At 54.2% G+C, this 15,590-nt stretch overlaps 2 protein-coding genes and 1 non-coding gene across 3 annotated transcripts; all 3 read left to right on the top strand.

Moving 5' to 3' along the window:
* The first annotated feature begins 204 nt into the window (after window positions 1-204).
* Window positions 205-6,401, top strand: TGME49_233890 (hypothetical protein). Its single transcript, XM_018780381.1, has 6 exons — window positions 205-2,399; window positions 3,163-3,525; window positions 3,987-4,114; window positions 4,778-4,854; window positions 5,397-5,509; window positions 5,860-6,401. Exons 1-6 carry the CDS (start codon window positions 1,079-1,081, stop codon window positions 5,907-5,909), a joined length of 2,052 nt encoding a protein of 683 aa, XP_018636761.1. The 5' UTR covers window positions 205-1,078; the 3' UTR covers window positions 5,910-6,401.
* A 1,489-nt stretch (window positions 6,402-7,890) lies between these two features.
* On the top strand, window positions 7,891-7,964 carry TGME49_233880. The gene has a single exon. It is a non-coding gene; the product is annotated as a tRNA-Ile (tRNA).
* Window positions 7,965-9,508: 1,544 nt separating this feature from the next.
* Window positions 9,509-14,867, top strand: TGME49_233870 (hypothetical protein; the record flags this gene model as incomplete). The annotated part of the gene is made up of 2 exons (XM_002368194.2): window positions 9,509-14,095; window positions 14,450-14,867. 2 exons carry the CDS (start codon window positions 9,509-9,511, stop codon window positions 14,477-14,479), a joined length of 4,617 nt encoding a protein of 1,538 aa, XP_002368235.2. The 3' UTR covers window positions 14,480-14,867.
* Window positions 14,868-15,590: the final 723 nt, after the last annotated feature.

The raw sequence follows: 15,590 nt of genomic DNA, 5'->3' as shown, positions 1-15,590 counted from the left end.
CGCTCCACTCCGTTCTTTGACGTCTCGTCTGGCTCTCTCACTTGCTCCACGTTTCCGCAGCGAGAAAGGTAGCAGAGAGAAGCACGACGTGCATGCAGCGAAAAGAGAAGTTGCAGTGTCGACTGCGAGAAAGAAACGCAGAGGGAACCAGCTCCTTTCTCTTCTTTTGTCCGGCGAACTGTTTTTTTTCTCTCTCTCTGCTCACTCGAAGGGTCGGGTGTCTCCACTGCGAAGTTTCCCGCTGCGAGCCTCTCGCCTCTCCGTCGCAGGTCTCCTGCGAACGCGAAGTCTTGCCTCGCGCTGTTTTCACAGCCTCTCAGTCTCTCGGTCCCCACTCGCCGCAGCTCTCTCTCCTCACATCTCTCTTCGTCGCTTCGCTCCACAGGCTCCTCTCTCTCCTCTCGCGTCTTCTGAAGACCCCAGCGCCGCCGGACGGAACGGCCTCCTGGAAGGAGTCTTTCAACGGACGGCTCCGGCGACACAAGGCCCAGAGAGGCGGGTCAAACAACGTCTTCTTTCCTGTGGTTTTCATCAGACTTCAAATGCCTGGATCCGTCCTGAGGGCATCGCGAAGAAATTATGCTTTTCCTCCCCGCTCTCTACCGAAAAGTTTGCAGAACGTACGCTCTGCCTCTGTTCGCGGCGCGGCCTCACAAGTGCTCTCTTCCTCCCCGCAAGGATTCCTGTGCGTCGTCTGAAGAACTGCGCCATCACGAATGCGTGACTTTTCCAGGAACGCACGCTTATGGACCTTGCACTGGAGAAAACGGTGGTAACAGCTCCATGTAGAACGCACCGGTCTTCGAGGACGCCACAAAGCAGAGTTTCTACATTTCAGCGCGAGGCTCTTGTCAGGGGATCCGGATTTTCCCTTTCGTCTTTCTCTGTGTCGTGTCGTTTGATTCTCTTGATCTCACCCATAGAGTTCCGGCGGCCGCGAGAATCCGTTCCACTCACTCTCCTCCGTCGACGCTCCACAAAGAAGAATCCTTTCCGCTTGCGCCAGGTGTACATACCCCCGAGCGGCTTCCCCTCGAGTCACTCTTCTCGGCGTTTTGCCTTTCTCTGACAAACAAATATGGCGTACGCAGTGCGGCGGTTGTCGCGGATGCGACCAGCCTCTGCAACCTCTGCTCGGGCAGTGCCTCTGTGCAGCTCTTCCCTCGTATCTTCCGTTTCCTCCTCTGTTTTCCTCCCGTCTTCGCCTTCGTTACCGTTTCCTCGCGCTCCGTCTGTCTCTACACGGCTCGCGCCTGTGGCGTCTTTGCCTTTTTTTCGGAGCTGGCCGATCTCTCCAGCCGGCAATCTCCTCCCGGCTGCAGACTCGCCACCCAACCGCCCCCGCAACGACTTGTCTCTGATCTCTTCTTGCGCCTTTTCTTTCTCGCTCTCGTCGCTCGCATCTCCTCGTTCCTCCCCCCACCGTCTGTCTCGACACTCCCAGGCGCGTTTTTTCTCCAGCGAAAAGAAGGACACAACTGAGCAGCCGCTGTCCCCGGCGGTCGATACAAGTTCTTCCTCCTGCCTTGGTTTCTCTCCCGCCTCAGCTTCACTCTCTGAAGAGGGGGAGAAGGAGAAGCGCTTTCTCCAGTTCTGCGAGGTAGCCTCAGGCGTTGTGGTCTCTTCTCCGGGTGTCTCTGCGGAGCAGAAGCAGTGGATCGTCTCTTCTGGCGACGATGAGCGGGGGGTGAAGTCTCCCGGAGGCTTTCTGGGTGTGGTGTTTGCCTTCAATCAGAAGTTCACACGTCTGAAGGACTTGGGATTCTTCGTTCTTCTCTCCTGCAAACAGGGCGCCCGACAAGCTCTCGTACTGCTCTCCGAGGAGCTCGCCTTCGGAATCGAGGAGAGACAGCACTCTGCTCGAACGCCTGCACAAGCGAAGGCCGACGCGCCTGCAAGGGCAGCTGCCGAGACGCCCCAGACAGAAGCCCAGAGGCAAAGAGCGCCGGCGGAGACACCTGGGACATGCGACTCCGCGGAGCCTGGGCAGGCACCTGGCCAGCAGACAGCGCAAGACATGGTTGAGAGGGACGCCGCCGCACTCGAGAGGAAACTCTCGGGAGAGCCGGAGGCGGAGGGCGGCCAAGAGGGGAAGCGAGAGACAGCGGGAGACGGAGAAAGCAGGAAGACAGAGGCGGAGATCCGAGAGGGAAGCAAGGCGCGAGAGAACGAGAAACCGCACAAACCGCACGAAAAACAGACAGAACCTGCGCATGCAGACGGGGGGACTCTCGGCGGTGGGGCATCGAGTCTTGAGAATTTGAAAAACTGTTTGGGAGAGACACTTCTCAATGGCCTGCAGGCGAAACTCGCCGAAGCCGCAGAGTCTGGATGTCGCTTCACCTTTGAAATCCGAGATATCCAAAAAGTACAGATCACACGCATGTGGACTGTATGCGGTAAGTACACCTTAGATACGTCACCGTCTATCCAGCACACCTCTTGGAAGGATACACACAGAAATACGTATACGTGTCACACAATATATATATATATATATATATGTATATATGTATGTTTGTGTCGCAGAGTGTGTTTTGAAAAAACGCTCAAAAAAATACTGTCGTATCTTACAAAGTAGCGCGTTCTTTGCGGGGGTGGTACCAAGCAAGCGAGCGCGGCTGCATGCTCAGATATGCCATCATAGTATTGAAACGTGTGAATATGCGTATGTGTCATCTCTCGCTTCTGTACCTGCAGGTATCTGAGTCTCTGTTTCTCTGCCTTTTTTTGTGTCGCCGTGCATCTGTCTCCGTTTCGCCGGTTAAAGTGCCGACAATTTTTTGTCGGTTTCTCAGTGCACATTCTCTTCTTCTTGCCGCTCATTTTCTTTTCTCAAGTGTATCTCCACCTCGTTTCCGCTTCCCAGCGGTCCCTGGGGCGGGTCACCTTCGCGCCTGTCTCTCATGGAGTTAAGTTTCGTTTGTCGCGTTCTTTTTCGGCAGACGTCGGGCGTTTTGCTCCATCTTAAATCCAGCTCCTTGGTGTTTCCCATCTGTCTTTCCTGGGGACAGAGCACGTCGTTTTCACCTTTTTCTCTCTTGGATAGATGCCTTTCTTGCCTTATTCCGCTTTTCCTTTCCTGAACGACAGAACTGTTCCTTCCGTTTCGTTGACGTTTTGAATCCTAGTGCTCTCCGCTGTCTCCGTTTCGTTCTTCAGGAGCGCCAGCAGGTCACCACGCGCCCATCGTCCCGCGGTCTTCGTACCTGGTTCCCGTCACTCCGTTCTTGCATGCAATTCTGCCCCCGGCAGCGAACTCGGCTTTCGTGGTGTCGCCGCAGTACTTTCGTCGCCGCCGCGGGCTGTTTGTCAAAGACACTCCGGAGGCGTCTCTCCTGGAAGGCGAATTCGATGAAGATGGAGAAGATCTGTGGCCTCGACAGGGCGAGGTCCGCGGAGAGACTGGAGACAGCGGCGAGAAGAGCGCAGACAGAAGGGACAGAAGGGGGGACGGCAGCGAGCCTGGAGAAAGCAAAGGCGGCGAGTGCGGCGGTACCCCGAAGGCGCCTCTCTCCTTCCCAGGTCAGTGGAGAGTGAAGCGAAGAAGGAAACGAAGCTCTGTTTGACGGGTGTCGTCGTGGTGGTCAAGACTTAAGGACCGGTGACAGTCACACACCAGTGAAAAAAAAAGAGGGAGAGAAAGAGAAGCCGGTGCAGGAATCTCTGTCTGTTTGGTGGCTCATCACAGGTTCAACCGCCATACGAAAAAACACACTGCAACCTTCCCTTTTGGCCTTTGTATCGTGGATGTTATATAAATACACATGCACAGATGTATAAAAATGCGGCCGTGAATGTGTGCGCATAGATGCCTACGTATACATATCTATAGAAATGTGTACACTCCTATCTATTTTTATAGATATGTGCGTAGGTGTGTGAAGACGCGTGGTAAGTGACAGACGGGCATTTGCGCCGGGAATGATTTGATGACCGCGTGCCTGTGGCTCTCGCGTCGCTCTTGGATTTTGCCTGTTGTGCAGAGAAGGTGCGAAAAGTCATGGAGCGCCTCGAGCTGCTTGACCAGGCGCTGGGGAAAGGCCTGGCAGTCATCATGGATGTCCAGCTTCTCTGCACACAAAAGTTTTCTGTCCATGACAAAGACATGAAGGTACGAGGTCATCTCGAGGACTGTCTCCCAGTTCCGAGACGAATCCGACAACGGAAGGGACGTCGACGCGTGCGTCTCCCGCATCTGCGTGTCTGCGTCTCCAGACGTCTCACCGAAAAACTCCAAACACCGGGAAAGTCCCGCGTCGAACGCGCCCTTAACATGATCCGAGTAACGTGGAATAACGTCTCGATGTATACAGATACATATACATATATTTATACATACGTATATACATACATATATATATATATATATTTATATGTAGATGTGTAGATGTGTGCAAGTCGATGCGTGTGGAGATGTTTGCATGTCTGTTTCCACTGCACGTACATCGACGCGTGCTTCACTCTTCGTAGAGATCGTGTCGACCTACGACTGCTAATTGAAGTCCTTGCCCGCGTGCGTCTTTCCGCACTGCTTGGCTGCGTCGAACACTGTGCCGGCTCCAGTGGTGAAGCGTTGGAAGAGGAAAACGAGAAGAAAACAAGAAGAAGCAGTTGCCTTGCAGTGAGTTTTACAACATTGAAGCGCCGCAATGCAGAGGCAAAGAGAAAAGACGACAGATGCTCGGGGAAAAAACTTCACGGCGACGAGATTCTATTCTGCACGCCGTCTCCACGTCCCCCACTGGCGTTTCTCTTCTGCTATTGGTGTCTCCAGCTCGTCTTTGGCGACGAAGAAGACGAACAAGTTGTCCATACACTGCGATTCCAGCTAACAGCTCGACGTGACGGGAAGTAAGAAGGAAAAAGCAAATCGATATATATATATATATATGTATATTTGCATATATATATATATATATGTATGGTTTTCTAGTGTGTGCGCTTAAGCCTTTGAACGCGTGTATATATAGATGAAGCAGCACTCGCGGGAAGACGTGGACAGGCACGATTCCATCCACGCGTTTGTGCGGGGGGTAGAACATGAGTGTCGCGGTTCACGCAGAGCTTCTCGCGTGCGGCGTATAGACAGCCATGTCTCCACACACGTATACACACCCCCGCAGCGAAAGAGGTATTCTGGGATGACGAACCCTATACGCCAACACATGCCGCATATCTGTTTATTCCTGCGCTTGTACGTGTCCGTGTAGATATCCCTGTGTGTAGCATTTGGTGATGTCCAGTGTGCATGCGTATATGCATATTTCTCTGCATAGATGCAGTTGCATCTTTTTCGTCGGGGTCTGCTTGTCATTCTAGGGTGGTGCGGTGGACAAAACCCAGGCAACGCACGCCTGTGTGTTTGCCTTTTTATGCGGTGTTACTTTGTGCAGACAATGGGGCATTCCGACCTTCCAGCCGTCGTCCTGGACTCTCGTGGACTGGAATGGCCTCGTCGGCACTGACTACCCCTGCGGGGTCGGGGCGCTGCGGAACGTTGTCATCGGTAAGTTGGAGCTTCTGTTTGAGGATTACGGAAGGCTCCTTTCACAGAATGTTTACAATTGATGTATGGCGGCGGGCTCTCTCGTCTCGTTCTGCGAAGGCGGGGGGCGTTCACGCGTCGAGTCGCGTAGCCGTTTGCGCGTGAGGGCGAGGGTACGTACACCAGGAGATAAAGACGCGAGCGCAAATCCAGCTGTCGCGACGGACATGGACAGCGAGTCGGTTTTGTGTTAACAGATGCGTCCAAATGTTGAAGAATGGTGTCTGTCTGTGTGATCAGTATGGGTGAATTTGGATAGCGACACACCACACACGTTCTGCGTCCGTGTTTCTGCCTGCTTCTTGCTGCAGTCGAGAAAGATGAGGACATGCCTAAGGGACAGAAAGCAGTCTACGAATAACTTGCGCCGATGGAGGGAGGAGCACGCTAGGGAGAAGACTGGAGACAAGCGATTTGGCGGATGCCAGAAATGGTAGAACAGAGAACGGTGAAAGGGAACCTACAGCAAGAACTTCTCCGGAACCGGAGAGACGCTGGGCATGTCTACTGCGAGCGCGTGTCGCCGTTCGGAGCTGGACGTCCACCGTTCTTTCTGGTTCCACGTCTTATTTTGCTTGACAACTGCCGTGGAAATACAGTACATGTTTCATTTTGTTGCTGTTCGCCTTTGATGACGACGAAAAAAGAACCCAAATTCGCCGGCAGAGTCCGTATTTCGAATGGCGAGAATGGTGAAGCAGGCAAGGTGGGGAACGTGTCTTACGGCGGAAATGCCTGTGCACGAGCGAATGGGGTGTGTTAAGGCTTTCTGACTGGACCATTCGGTAGAGTCCTCACATGGCTGAAACAGACAGAAAAGAAGACCGGATTCTTAACAACTGGGAAAGACTGCTATTTCTGTACTCACACCGTTAGTGAATTGCAGACCACCCGGGCAAAGCGCATGCGTGTCACGTCGCATCCCGGCGTCTGCGGCAGTTGTTTTTCAGCCGAAAACAACTCCATGACGGAGGTTTCCCTGCTACCCAAATCTACATACTTCGGGGAGACGCAGACTCCATAAAAAGAATACAGATATGCGTTAACTCGGGCACATCTGAATAATTCATCTGCCAAAAAGTTGCAGAATTATTTGCCGACGAAATCGTGTACTGCACTCACTATAGGTACACATGTAAAGATAGCTGAGTATCGTTCTATCTACACAATTCGAGGATCAGTTGGAGCTAACTGTTTTCCAGATCTTGCCAATGCACATCGATGACGGTGAATGGTATGCGACACTCTCGGGGGGGCTGTCGGTTGCCCGACCGAACTGGATTTCTAAACATCGAAAGATTTCCTTAACTGGATATAACGTGCAAATGCGGTGGGGACAGAACACGCTTGGCATCGTGTGGTACGTCCCCAGATATCCTTTGCGCGGGAGGCGACACCAGGACTCGGGTGACTCAAGAACTTTCGTACCACGTTGCGTGAACCCAGGATTCTAGACTTCTTCCTCTGTTATGCAGCATATCGAGATTCTGGAATGTGGAATGTGTAGCTCAGGAAAGCGTAGCGTTTTGAGGTGGGCTGTGTTGCGATCATCAAGCGAGAAACGTACTGATGCTGAACTTTGTCGGTTCAACGTCACTCCTTTGTAGCTCAGACAATGCCGGTAGGAAACAATGAAGGTGACGCTCATCGGCATCTTCAAACGACAGCACGAATAGCCGCCGACAACTCACAGAGCAGGCGAGCACTGGTATACCTTAAAAGGATCGAATAAAGTGCTTATCAACCCTAGTGCTAAATGCTACAAGTCGTTTCTTTCACGCTGGAGCCCTCCAAATCAACCTCTCGTTTGCCTCGTTCAACGACACGCCAGTTGAGCGCGATCGCTGGTCGTAGAAGTAATGCAGGAGAAAGAGGAGTTTGGGGATATACCACCCGTGTTGGTCGAGTGATGCTTGAGAAGCTTGAGTTGTGGGATATTCTACGATATACAGTCGGCCAGGGTCTTCCACTCAGCCTGCACTGTAGCTGAGCAACACCGGTACGCACCTAGAACACCCGAGAGAAAGCAACTGATCCTGAAGAGCCACGCGTTCGTACGAAAAGGACTTATTTTGACAGGCTGAGTAAGCCCGCGGTAAAGCCTCAGTTTGGAAGCAGCGGAATTCAAGAAACAGGACTCGCCTCACACGAGAAGCGGTGCCTGTCTGCACCCTTTCTCCAGACTTGACAGCATTTTTTCGTATTAAATGAACAGAGGCGTGACGTATTCGATCTGGAATATTCGTCTGAGGGAAATTACGCATCGCAGACGCCATGAAACAACTATCGCGCAGCCTTTCATCAGATGGTTTCACTGAGCATGCTGTGAGACCGGGCTGACAGGTCCTATAGCTCAGTTGGTTAGAGCATCCGGCTAATAACCGGAAGGTCGCCGGTTCGACCCCGGTTGGGACCACTCTTTTGTTTCCGAACCATCTCTTTCTAGGCATTGAGCCATGTAGTACCTGTCTGTGTCTTTTTGTTTTTCCTCTATTTCTGCATATACAAATGCCTCTCGCTTTTGCATCTCCGTGACGGACTAGTGGCATCAGTCCTATGCAGTCCTCCCATGCATCCGCCTGTTCGCGTGACTGAAATTCCTTCCGGTGCGCTGTTGCATCGCAGTGATTCTCGTATTTCAGACGAACTTCAAGGTGCTCGCTATACAACTCGCGCATCCGCGATTTTAGTGTGATGAGCAGCTCCCTGACGGCCATCTCCAAAAGTACACTTCCGACAAGTTGGTAGCCGGGTCCTAGATATTAATTTACTCAATTTACCGTGCTTCGAGGCACTAGTTAGTTATTCCTGTCTTGTGTGAGACATGGTTCCGATCGGTGCGCGTCGTCCACGAGACGAGACACGGAGGTCTGGCTTTGTGGCTGTCAACCAGGCCTACCCACAGCGTCAGCGCGAATCTTCCGGTCATCTGCCCCTTGACAACTATGTCAACGAGTGACAAATCTCTAGATGTAGGTCCTCGCGTGCTACTGTGACCGGAAAACACATAGCCCACAGCGGCAAGTTTGTAAGAAAGAATTGCTGTTCGCCAAGTCTGCCTTTCTTGACGGCAGACAGCCAAGTTCTGAGGAACGGCGCAGCACTTGGCGATCCGTGTGGCTTAACAGATTCAGCTGTGAGAAACAGCGTCCGGCGTTTTCCTCATTTTGACCGATAAATGACTGTGGTTCTGCGGTCTTGAAGGCGCCGTTTTCTGTCGACTCCCTCCGTTTTTTCAATCGGGAACGATGCGGTACCCCACAGGAGGTCACTCGTTTCTTGCCGTCAGCGCGACCGCCAGGCCTGTTGCCCATGAAGAAATTAGTGCCGATCGTGTGAGACCTGGATACAGATAAGAATGGGACACGCAAGGCAGAGCGTCTGTTTGCGTAGTGACATGCTACTTGCGTAGCACGCTAATAAACATAACGAGTGGCGCTACCCCTTGACAGGATAGTGCGGTGTGACCATTGGTTCGCTGGGCGAATTTCCGGCAAACAACCACATCGCCTGACGCGCCAGTTGACGTCGACGTTTGAGCTGTGGGTTCAACTGTTGCCTTTATAAGTTATGCAGTTACTGCGTTGGACAGACCAAGCCACCGCGCCTGTTATTTGAGTCCATGGCACTGGCAGCCTCGTGGACGTGGCGTGCTACATATCCACGAGTTCCGTTCGCTGACGCGAAAGACAAGACATGCGCTACTTATCTTGCCAGTCAACTGCTATATTTGTTGGCGGCGTATGTGCCAGCTCACGCACTATCTCCGCTGTCGCTTCAGGCGGACTGGCTTTGCTGCTTCAAGAGAAAGCACGTCTGCTGGATCCTCTCACGTCTTTGCAGAGCGGCGGGGAGTGGTGCGTGCTTGCGCCGGCAGTGTAATGCCACTCGCCTTTCGGTTATTCTCCTGTCTCGGCGTGTTGACTATCCTTTACGATACGAATAGCCGGTCCACGACGTATGTGGCTGCTCGCTCAGCACCCATACGATCAGGAGGCATACCACTTGAGTCCCCGCCACTGCCTTCCCGTGAAAATGTCACGCAAAGTCACCGGACCTCACTCGGCAGCAATTCCGCTTTTCGCGAGTGTTATCCTTTCAGTATTAACATTTGGAATTGCGTGCTGCATCGTTTGGTCAGTAGCGGTTTGTGGCGCCTCGGATGTCGAAGATGCCACCGACGCAATCACCCCTCGAACACGGGAGCAAATGCGTGAAGGGGCATTAACATTGCAGCACAATGAACAAACCCCCTCAAGGCGACTGTCAGGTGGCGATCCGCCTAGCGGCCACGACCGCCGTGGACATTCGTCAGGCCTGGGGCCTTCCAGGAGTGGTGGAAACTACCGACCGCGGTTGCAGGTGCCACCTGGCGGACTCCCACCGCCTCAAGGCGTCTCTGACTCGTCCATTGCAACGCTCCTTCAACAGGTTGCGACAACCTTGCAATGGGCACACAACATCTTAAGCTCCATACAGCAAACGAGGAGGGGGCCAGATCCTCCAGACGGTACTCGACCTACTGACGGTCGCCCGCGGAGCGCAGGTCAACCTCGCCTACAGCCGCCTCAGATTGAGAGGGGACCACGCATGCAATTTCGGCCGCCAGTTGATAGACGCGGCACTAAGGCTTCTATGGCTTCCCAAACTCTTTCAGCGTATTCACGCGGCGTGCAGACGCCGACAGCCCGATTCCCAGGACTGACCCAACGGGACACTGGCATGCTCCTGCCCAGCAGGCCTGCTGCCCCATCCTTCCCTCGGTTTGATGGCCGTTCACAGGTATATCATTCAGGTTCTCAAGGAGTCTCCGGACGCGCGAGACCGTCCAGACTGTCTCAGCCAACACAGTCGAATTACCCTGGAGGTCCTGGCGATTCACAGCCACCCGCTGTTGCCGGTGCAGGTGTTCGTGATCCCCGCGTATGGCCGGTGGCACCACCTAGAGTGACTTCGAGTCATGCTGGGACGACCTTAGGACCACGTGAGCTTCCTCCTGACAGTTTGCGAGTCCCTTTCCCGAAAACTGTTGGAGCTGAACGAAGATCCGTGCCGCTATGGCAACTGGCTGTCCAACAACCCCCACAGGACGAGAGGGGGCCTTTCCTTGCGCCCGGAGACTTTTCACTGTGGTTGCCCAGTCCGTTTCGCGGTGTCGATCAACAGGATGCAGGCGCCAGATCACTGTATACATGGGGGGAGAGTTTTGCTCGCGAGTCGCTGGCGGCGGCCCCTCGTCGACGATATTCTCCGCCGTCAGAACCCCCTCAGCCACTAGGTCTTTCGGATTTGTACCGCGATGCCCAAATACAAACAGAGACGGAGATCCAACTGGCGCCGACGCTGCCCGAGAGGCGCGATGCTTCCACCCAGACACCCACTCATCTCTATAGTCCCACCCCAGAAGGCGTAGCGTCGTTTGAACGATTCGCGCCGGCTACTCCCGGGCAACCCAGGGCAGTTTCGGCACCGCCTCCAGAACATCACGTGCCGTCCGTTTTGGCTGAAAAGGATTCAGAAGCGCCGGACAAATTGCCCGACCCTTCACTCACCACTCATTTGAAGTTTTCTGGAACGGTGACACCTTCGTCAACTCATGAAAGGCTGACGTTGAGCCAAGACAGCCTCGACGACAGTCCGAAACCAACGCGGCGTTTAACATACGCACAGACAGCTGCTGGGCCTTGGACTGGGCGTGAAGTAAGTGCACCTGTTTGGAGTAGGAAGGGAACGCAAGCGCCCGTGGTCGGGGGGACCGGCCGCCTATCGGCTCCTCCGGAGGGGGTGGTGAAACCGTTGGTGTCCGCTCCGTGGGAATCAAAGACCGCAAGCGAGGGGACCAATGGCGAGGCGACAGCAACGTCCACGGCAGCCCCCACCCCCGGAGAAGCACAAGTCAAGGCCCCATATCCTGTAGAGTCCTCAAGTGCAGCGAGTCCCCGCCCCGGGTTACCTAGGCCTGAGCAACCCCGCGTTGGTTCATCCAGGAAGCCGGCCCGCCGTCGCCAAGTGGGGACTGCAATTTCCAGGGGGGTCGTTCGGTTGTCTGAGCCTACACATGGCCCTACTGGTCTTGCGCTAGGATACGCGAGGTATCGCTCATCTGAATCGGGGATGCCTTCGACGAGAGGACCGACGATTTCTTACCGTCCAGAATCCGGTGGCGGTGTACGGAAGCCGTCGCGATCCGGAAAACTTCCTGCGAGGCGCGAACAAGCCGCAGGTCCAGCTCGGCCCCGCCGCCGATCACACGGCGATGGTCACGGCAAGGATGGTGCAAGAGAGAAGGAACCTCAACCGCCTGTCACCGCACCCGTCGACACACATGGAGAGGGCGACCGCGACACGAGGAAGGCCACCGAAGCAGAACTGAAAAAGAAGCCCTCTTCCCCTATGGCGGTGGCCGCACACCCGAAAGCGGAAGAAAGTTCCAAAGAGCCACCAGGTCCTGAGCCGACTCCGATAGAGTGTACGCCGTTACCGCAAACTTCACCTGACACTGGGTTTGATCAGACCCAGAAGCCAACCCCTTCACCAGACGTGACCGCAGAACAGAGGGGAGAAGCAGATGCGCCTCCGCAGCAGGAGCCGGCAGCTGGTAGGCAGCAACCGCCCGCTGCAACCAGCGGTGCCGACGACTCGAGGCACTCGTCGCCAGATCGACGCTCGGTTTCAAACTCTCCGACAGGCGACTCGGAACGTGGCCAGGCCACTGCGGGCGACTCTGGCGAGGCAGAGGCCGTCAGTGAAGTAGCGTCTGTAGACACGGGCGCGGCGGAAAGCGCGCCGCCTGGAGGGGTCGCTGAGGCATCCGTCACTACACCTACGACCGCAGGAGCTAGACGGCGGGACGCGAGAGGGGGGAAGAAAAGGCTCAGCCGACACGCCATGCAGGGAGATAGACCTAAGGGAGGCGAAGACGGCAAGCAGGATCCGACTCCTCCCCAAGGTCCTGAATCACCTCACAGAGCTGCGGCAGGGCCCCGAGATACGAGTGAGTCGGGTGCCGGTCAGCATGCATCTGTGGCCGCGGCGGGAGTCAAGGGCCAAGAACAGCAAACGCACACGGAGAAAGAACATAGTCAAGAACAGAAGGAGGAAAAAAGCGATGCGTCACTTCCTAGTAAGGCTCCGACGCCAGCGGCGGAGCCACGGCCTTCGTCTGAGGCGGTCGGTGGCGCAAGGCCAAAAGTGCCAAGCGAGAAAGCGGTTGGAACGAAGAAAAGATCGCATAAAGCCTCAAGAAAGGGTCATGCTTCCCATGCCGAGGGTCGGCGAGCTTCACCGCACCATCATGTTTCTCCGTCGCCCAGCGATGAAACACACCTGTCGGAAAGTGTAGGGACGTTCTCGACGTCACTGGAAACGGATCAAGAAGCTCGTCGTCAGCGCCTGCAAAAATTGATTGATATGACAGCCTCTCTAATAGGCCAAGCGGAGGTCGTTGATCCAGCAAAGATGGGTTTTTATAAACTAGAGGAGTCAGATCCAGACAACGTGTCCCTTGTGAAGCTCGAGGACGCAGAAGCCGAGGAACGTTGGACGCCTCAAGATTCCAAAACCATAGAATACGCACTGCGTTACCAGGTCGATTGTTTGAACAAGGCAACGACATTGCGGAAGGCGTTGGAGAGAACTCTGAAAGAAGTACAGGCATCATTGAAGTTGATTCAACTACGCAAGGAAGCTGCCACTGGGGATGAATTGAGTGCTGAGGAAGTCGATAAGATTGAGCAGTTACACAAAGGGTGGAGAGAACTGCGGCGCCTTGTGCTGTGGCTCGAGGATTACCGGTTGGAGAGGAAATCCAGACGCGACCGAGCGAATAGACTTATGTTTCGAACATATTTTATCTCACATCGCCCAGCTGCGCGTAAAGTTCTTCATGCTGCCATAAAGGCAAGGCTGCCCGCACAGACTGCTCAGGCTCTCGAGTCCTCATCGCAGCAAAGCGAAACTTCGACCCATTCGCCAGAAGCGGCTGCAGCGGCTGCAGCGGCTGCAGCGGCTGCACCTCCAGACAGCCAGGCCAGTGCGGCACCCTTAACAAGTAGTGAAAGCGTGGAAACGAGCTCCGGGGCAGAGGGGGGACAGACAGCCACCGGCGGTCAGGCAGAAGGCAGGCCAGACACTAGTCCCCATTCGCGGGCAACGATGCAGCTACTGGACGTACTCGATGCCTTGCGGGTCAGCTTAACAGAACAAAGGCTTGTCGCAGGAAAAGCATTAATAAATCTTCTTCACGATCCTAGTCCTCGGGCAGTGACACTTCGTACGAATCTCGTGGCCCGTTTGGGGGCGGCGGCACAGGAAGCGGAGGACATACTCGCGGGTGCGTTGTGCAATTCTGGTGTACTTAACAAGGAGACCTTGACAAAGGCAGAAGAGGCGCTAGAGGGGCTGGTTTTGAAGTTCATCATCATGACCCGACAACGAGCTCGAGTGGCTGTACAAGTGATCAGGGACAACAGATGGGACCTCCTCGATCGGTGTCTAGCAGAGGACGATGAATTCCAAGCTCCTTCTGAACAGAATGACAGTGACGAGGTAAGTTTGGAAATGGTAAGGGATAGTGAACGTTGCGTCGAGTTGTGGAGCAAACCGAAGCCGGAACGGGATGGCAGTGCTGCGCACACCCTTCAGAGTTTCGCTTTCACAACGCAGTCATGCTGCAACAGAAAAACATTTTATTCGTGTCACTGTGAAGTCGTGGTCTGTCCTCCGCTGAACAAGGGTACAGTGCGTGATGTTTGTCACAAACCGCGATGAAAAGCGGTTTCGTGTACAGCTTGCTTCTACTGAGACGTGTCATTGACCCGTTAGCTGACACTTCTTCCCTTGTTGATAGCGGAGCCAGGACATCCATCTCGTACCACACATCCGTTTCTGCTCTTCTGCTAGGAGCTGCTCCAATTTCCGGAAGAGCCTTGAAGCGCTTCGCCGACTGCCACAAATTTGGTGGACCCCGTCTGGCTTCTTGAGAGTTACGAATTATACTTGCGTACCTCGGAGGCAAGTGAAGAGACGAGGTCCTCAATGCCCGCTTCTATTCGGCTGTGAAGCATCTTCACCAACCACCCGGGAGTCCAGCGACGCGATGCGATATGGACCGGTCACATAAACGTTGGCTTGGGTCAAATATGTTGATCTCTGTACAAGTGTTGGTCAAACCGGTGCCGACGAGGAGACGGCGCTAATTGTTTTATTACGCGCATTTCGGAAGAAGGACTTACACAGGCATGTGGTATGATTGTGACTTGCATGCATGCAGGCAAGAGTGAAGATGATGCCTTCAGCGCATTTAAAGCACGTTACGGTTGTCTGTGTATTCAACCTGTCCGCACATGTAGCCACATATGCGATACCCCCGTCTCTGCCTCTTCTATGACCGTCTCTCCATATCTTTCTGCGTAGAGGAATTACGACACACATACATGCCACTGGAGTAACCACTGTACCTGGCGTGTCCGAAGAGCCTTGTAGAGCTCTTCCGGAGGCCGAGTCCTGCTGGCTAACAGACAGTGGCTGCTTTGAGGAGGATCCGTATTCAGTAGACATTTACTATTAATCTTCCCGCACTCGCAGATGTTCTAAACACAAACAAATCCTGCTTTAAGTTGCTCCATGATTTTCAGTGCCATGGGCATGCATGTTCTGCAACCAATACGCGGACCCATCCCACCGAGACCTCGCGCCAGAATCATTAGAAACATCTGACCTCAGCCTTGTCCCTCCACAACACGGGTACGCCTCTATTTCATTGCTTTTCTTTACCGCCCACATCTAAGAGACTGCCGACTGAACACCGAGAAGGTTAAACATGCCCGTGGCGAGAACAATACGAAGCAGAAGGCGAGCACGAAGTGAGAGACAAAGAGCATCGCAGCAGGGGAGAAAGGAGGCGAACCAGGAAGAGACTGAAGCGGGAAAAAGAAAACAGAAGGAAACGTGGGGAGGGACGAGAGACAGCGGAAGCACGCAGAAGAACGACGAACGAGGCCCACAAAGAAAAGCTACAATAGGAACAACCGTTCGAGTCCTG

This window comes from Toxoplasma gondii, chromosome VIII (assembly GCF_000006565.2).
Source record: "Toxoplasma gondii ME49 chromosome VIII, whole genome shotgun sequence".
Classification (NCBI taxonomy): Eukaryota; Apicomplexa; class Conoidasida; order Eucoccidiorida; family Sarcocystidae; genus Toxoplasma; species Toxoplasma gondii.
The sequence above is the reverse complement of the archived record's forward strand: the minus strand, read 5'-3'. Positions and strand labels throughout refer to the sequence as shown.

What these genes read in the sequence shown, in the direction of transcription:
- TGME49_233890 (XM_018780381.1), top strand. Translation starts at nt 1,079, where the DNA reads ATGGCGTACGCAGTGCGGCGGTTGTCGCGGATGCGACCAGCCTCTGCA. An exon ending in ACAGCTCGACGTGACGGGAA is followed by an intron (nt 4,855 to 5,396) that starts GTAAGAAGGAAA and finishes TACTTTGTGCAG; the next exon opens with ACAATGGGGCATTCCGACCT. An exon ending in GCTGCGGAACGTTGTCATCG is followed by an intron (nt 5,510 to 5,859) that starts GTAAGTTGGAGC and finishes TTCTTGCTGCAG; the next exon opens with TCGAGAAAGATGAGGACATG.